Source organism: Gavialis gangeticus, unplaced genomic scaffold (assembly GCF_001723915.1).
Source record: "Gavialis gangeticus isolate Ggan-Ray unplaced genomic scaffold, GavGan_comp1, whole genome shotgun sequence".
NCBI classification, from domain to species: Eukaryota; Metazoa; Chordata; order Crocodylia; family Gavialidae; genus Gavialis; species Gavialis gangeticus.
In genome coordinates, this window is record NW_017729034.1 from 32,386,080 (window position 1) to 32,392,079 (window position 6,000).

Here is a 6,000-nt window from a genome sequence, read left to right on the forward strand (position 1 = left end):
GGCCCCCTCCAGCAGGGTGGGGGGCAAGGGGCTGAGTGGGAGGCAACAGACACCAGCAGGGCTGGAGGGCTGTGGGTGGTGAGGGGTACCTGCAGGCCTTTGGGGCTGTAGCTTGGGAGTGAGGGGCCTGGACCAGCATCCTGGTGAGCAGAGGGTTTAGGGGGAGCTCTGATTTTCCATGAGAAAAAACCCCAAATCAAATACCAAAACATATAGGTATTTAGAATTTATTTTATTATAGTAATTGAGATACTGGTAAGCTTCAACATTGCTTGAAAAATGTAAATATATCAATAAAACTTTGTGTTCAGTTGATACATACATATACATACATATATATGTGTGTGTGTGTACATATGTATGTATGTAGCAGCATTTCATTTTAATTGCAGATTTTGGGGTTTGTATCAGAGAATTTGCAATTTTTATTAGAGAATTTGCAATTTTTAAACAGAGAAAATCAGGTTCCCTGATGATAATTGCCTCCTTTGTAAAGAGCTTTGTGATCTACTCATGTAAAACATTCTGTAAGAGGGAGATGTTTTCATTATTGTTATTAATAAATAAGAATAGTTATTTAGTATTATTAAAACTGATCCAACAGATTAAGTTTACCTTTCATGCAAATCACTAAATAGCTATCTTTGATTATTTTGTCAACTACTAGTCAAAGGTGATGTCTACATGAACTGCGACATGATGCTACTGTGCAGTAGTAATGAGCTACTGTGCAGTCAGCACCACCAGGAAGCCGTGCAGGGATGCTACCGTGCAGTAACACCAGTTACTGAACAGTCATTTAGTACTTGGGTATGCAAGAACTGTGCAGTCCGCTTCCTGTGTAGATGAGGCCAAAGTGTTGGGTAAATCTTCTTGGAAGCCTAATTATAAAAAAAGTATTTCAATATAACTGACAGCTTAGAGCCTAGAAAGTTGTGGCTTTAAATTTCAAAAGTTCATTTAAGGTCTCAAGAGGTGACTGCATTCTCTACAAGAGGGAACCGGCGCCTCTATAATTTAACGTTTCTGTGTGAACATACAAAATAAATCCAGCTGGAGGAAGCAAGATGATTTAATGTCATTAGCTCCCTTACACTGAGAAAATGCAGCAATGTAGCACTAGTTTTCTAAGGGGAGAAAAATAAAAACATTTACTTTGCTAGCCTTTGAAGGTCACAAAAGGGTACCAACTTTTGTCACCTTTCTTATATCAGATGATATAGCTGTTTTAGAATATGTTATTTTTTCTTTTAAAAATGACATTTAGAGAACAGAAAAGGAAAGTGATTCAAAAAACAACATTGAAATCATACTTACATGGCTTCTTGGGACATTTGTGACATTTATTAAAGCCCCAGGAAGTACCCACAGTTCCACAGCAGTCTTCTTGCTTTGAAAGACCAGGGAGGGCTTTGCCACACTGGAATAATAATAATAAAAAAAGAATACTCAGATTAGTGTTATTGCAACATACTCAGAAGAGGAATACAGCTGTATCTTGTAATCATCTTAGGGTAATCTGTTGCCTGTGCAGGGGGCTACTGAAGACTCACTGGAGACCTCAGTGGAACTTAAGCAATGCATCAACTTTAGGCTGGCCTTCTGCACATAGGAGAACAGGTTCAGCTTTAACAAATTTTGCCTTTGTAATTTTTCCCTTCAACGCCTGGACTAAAAAAGCAAAAGAGAATAATATGCCATTGAAATCAGTAAGTTCATTTCCACATTAGAAACTCTTCATTAGCATGAACTCCTTCAATTCTTCCTCTTAAAAGTCTGCCCCTACACTTTTCCAAAGGCGGATAAATCATCTCAAACACCATTTGGATTTTTCTTTAAAAAAATAAACAAATATACAGTAGTAAGTAATTCCTTTTACGTTTTTCCCTATTTTATTTTTAAAGTACTAATGACTCTAAAACCTAAAGTTTCAGCCAATATGTTTACTATTTATTATAAGCAGTTATCAACATTTCCAAATTATGCTGAAATATTCTAGTATTTGAAAACTGGAGAACTTAATAGAGGCCATGCCTCTATTACGATATCTAGACATGTGTCTCTTTATTCATTCAAATAACTGACTCAGCCTGGCAGTTCTTCCTGAGCTATAATTCCTTTATTTTAAAAAATGTTGTTTTCCCTGAAAAAGAACAACATGATTAGGACTTTTATCAGTAAAGTCATTAATATTTAGCAGCAGTCAAATTTTAAATTTATATCTTGACTACTGGCATTTTTTTTTTCATGTTGCAATACAAAAGAACTCTAGATCAGGCATGATCCAGACGTGTCAGACATGGCCCATGGCAACATGTCATCCAGTGTACAGGACACCCCATGGGTCCCCATGGGAGTGGTGGCACCATTCCCCTGCTGCCAAATATCCAGACCCTTGAAGAGCCCCAGATTGGATGCTGAATCCCAGCATGTAGGGCCAGGAAGGGGCAGTACCAGGCCTCAGTGCTCAATCTTAGAGGATGGAGGTAGGAGGAGGTGATATCAGGCCCCCTTGACCCAATCTCAGCATGTGTAGAGTGGGAGGAGGTGGTGCCAGGGCCCAATATCAAAGCACAGAGAAGAGAGGGATCAATACCGGGCCTCAGGATGCGGTGTAAACCATTTCAGTGTTGAGTCCCCCAACATCTTCCTACAATTTCCCTGTCTGCTCAAAAAGATAGAAAACTTTTCCCCAAAATTCACTGGGAAACAAATCATAGAGCAGCTCAGTTAGATACACAGGGGACTATGGGGCACATAGAGACCATAGATCAAGGAAGCATTGAGGGGTGAGTGCTGTACTAATGAGACCACAGTATTTTGGTATGGCTCAGTATCATAACTGATTACACCTGAGCAGATTAACCAAGGTGCTGAGGCTTGCATCTTATTTATCCAAGTTAATTGTGCCTTAGCCTTAAAAGATGCGCCTGTGGAATCCTGCACAGACTAACTAAACTTGCTGAGAAATAGAATTAATTAGCCCACATAGAGCTCTTTGCTGCTGTGACTAGACTGCTTCTGGCTCCCAATCTCGCTCTTTTTTACAGAAAGCTTAAGTATCGCTACACTGAACTGCAGTCTGCAGTATGGACATACTTTATAATGTTACTACTTAAAAATGGAAATGTGCCTAGTAAGTCACTTTGGTGCTCTTGAAAATGTTGTTCAAGAACTAAAATAACTGCTACAGAAACTACCTGCACTTGAACATAGGAATGTAAGATTGGAAGAGGTTCTCTCAGGCCACTGAGACCTGTGTCCAGCATTCTCAAGCAACCAATTACCCAAATAATTATAGGAGGACACATCCTTTTCAAGAAAGATGCATCTCTGCAAGTCAGAATGGGTAAAACTTCAATATCAAGGTAAAAATCTAAAAATTACGAATTGTGAAGCTACTTGAAAATGTCCAGATTAGAAAAATGGAGATTTTTCTCATCTCAGTGCTTTCAGAATCTGTTAATCTAAACAGGACTAGGAAGTTCTTATGTTTTTTAAAGACTATTCTCCTAGTCTGTGTATCTATTGCACTCTGAAATAAGATTTCATCTGCCACTGGACGAGAGACATATCAGTTAAGAGACAGGAATCAGACAAAAATTCTACTGTATTCAGTAGGGCCAGGATTTAACTGCAAGTCTTTTTCCCTACAGCCTCAGGCAATCCTGGTATAGTAGGTTTAGCATTATGTTTTAAATAGGGTAAAGGCTTTCAGAAAACTTGCTAGATATCACATATGCATCATCAATAAAGACATGCCATAACTCCAAAGTGCCTGAGTAAAACAAAACTGTCTCTAAGCAAATGAATTTATATACTGAATCCTGTTACTCAGTACCTCAAAACGTAAATCTTACAGCTCATACCATTTAGACAGTATTCATAAGGTGCTGACACAAGTGACATCTTGTCACGCAATTGACTTTCTGAAGCATTCTACAGCCATGCCCTTACAGAAGTGCATGGCTGCAGAGTGCTTTAAAAGAGACTGATCCTGTGACAATCTGACAGCTTGTGAATGCTGCAATGCTGGGGCACATGGAGCGTCCCACAGGAGTGTGGGGAGGGCCCTCCACGTATTTGGCAGCGAACCTGGAAGTGGACCAGAAGTACTTCCGGTCCACTTCCGGATCTGCCAGGGAGTGCACGGGGGGTGTCTCTGTGCCCGTCCCCCCCCAGCTTGGTGATCAGCCACGGGAGGACCCCGATACCCCCCACAGACCCAGGAGGCACCAGTTGCTGAGCTGGGGGGGTGGTCCCCCAGCCCACTCCCCAGCGGACCCGGAAGTGGACTGGAAGTGCTTCTTGGAAATGATAATCCTTTTAAAATGTGTCTGGCCTAAACATAAATCCTAACTCCTAGCTAATTTCCAAGTCTTCACTTACAGAGAATCATCCAGGCTGGGAGGCATGTTGCTTGTTGCTTTCCAAAATGCCCATCACAAGGAAGACAGAATTTCCTGCTCCCCTCAGGAATTTATCCAGCCAAGTTACCTGGTTGACCAGCCTGAACCACAAATAAAGCAAGAGAGAAAGAGAGGGGTCCACCTGGAATGACCCAAGTGATGGGAAGAGAGAGGGGGATTTCTTCACAGAGGATTCAGCTAAAGACACTCCAAAGCAGAGTGCTTTCATTAACTTGTGACAGCCCATGCTGGGAGCACAGCCCTGCTCCTGGCACTGTCTTCAGAATGGGAGGAAGAGAAGGGAAGGGAGGAAATTCTCTCTGGATTTTGGAGACCTTTCAAAGTGGGGATGGGGGCAGGCTCCAAGCCACCCATTCCACTTTCCAGTGCTGGCTGGGCAAACCCCAGATCAAGCTCCCTCTGCTCCCCTTCCCCCTCCCATTCTGAAGACAGCACTGCAGCTGGGGGGAGGGGGAAGGGAGGAAGAGGGGGCAGGGCTAGGGGAGAGCAACTGCAGACTTGAAGCTGCTCTAACCTGCAGCTTGATCCAACCCCTGGGACCCAACAGTGAATGTCTGTTGGACCTAGGAGACAGAGGTAACTCATGGTGCTTCTTTCAAAGAGCCATGAGTTAGAGTGGAAAGCTACATGTCTGTCAGGACCCATAATGTTTCCTTCAAGGTGATAGCCCAAAATATTTAGAAAGTGTTGTATTCACAGCTTTATATAATGCTGCCCTTTCAACCTGGTATCTCAACTGGTCATTATGTTTAGATGGACTGTTTTTCTTTTTAACTAGAATTGCTCAGCCTGCTTTCCTAGGATTGCTCGCTGGACTCCAAGGAGAAACAGAGTTCTTCGCTGGAGTTCTTTGTCAATGTTGTCTATGCATATCTGCACTCATATTCTTCCCCTACTCCCTGCCCCTTTGCTTTTGCCTCACTTCTATTATTATTTGGTCTCTGCAATTCAGTGAGAGGAACTGAGGGGGCTGACGCTGCTCCTGCCCTCATGATCTCAGACCCTGAGCATCTGAGCCAGGACGGGCACTTATGTAATACCCAGGGGGCACAGCTTCTTCACAAGGTGGCACGCACCAAGAGCACATCTTAACCAGCATGAATGTACAGAGAAGAGGCTCCAGAAGCATGGTTTAATTGCTCTATTTTTATTTTTGGAATATGAAATGTGTCATTTAACAGTAGTAAATTTAAAACATAACATTTAATGGAGATAATGATGATGGACCAAAGCCCTCTCTGAGTTTAGGTGTGGTGCTGTAGCATTTGTACTACACTGAAAACCATGATCTCTGTGGTCATATCTGTTTCAAATTTCCATATAAAAACCATAAGCAAGCATAAGGATTCCAAATTCTGAGTCATCTGGCAATCAAGGTTTGCAGCCCTGTCAGTAAATACTGGCAACAATTAAAGTTGTTGATCCCACTACATTTATGGTACACTGAAACTTGAAGTATTGGGGAAAATGTGCTTACAGTCCAGCTCACCTTAGGAACTGGACAATAAGGGAAGGTACCTGTCACACAGGGGTCTACAGCTCTGTATAAATGGTCAGCAGAACTTCTGCT

At 42.1% G+C, this 6,000-nt stretch overlaps 1 protein-coding gene across 1 annotated transcript in view; it reads right to left on the bottom strand.

Moving 5' to 3' along the window:
- The window catches only part of LTBP1 (latent transforming growth factor beta binding protein 1), a 461,583-nt gene that overhangs the window by 224,986 nt on the left and 230,597 nt on the right, over positions 1-6,000 (bottom strand). Inside the window, exon 7 of the mRNA XM_019526927.1 lies at positions 1,318-1,420. Within this exon, the coding sequence (XP_019382472.1) occupies positions 1,318-1,420 (103 nt within the window). The remainder of the gene's footprint in view (positions 1-1,317; positions 1,421-6,000) is intronic.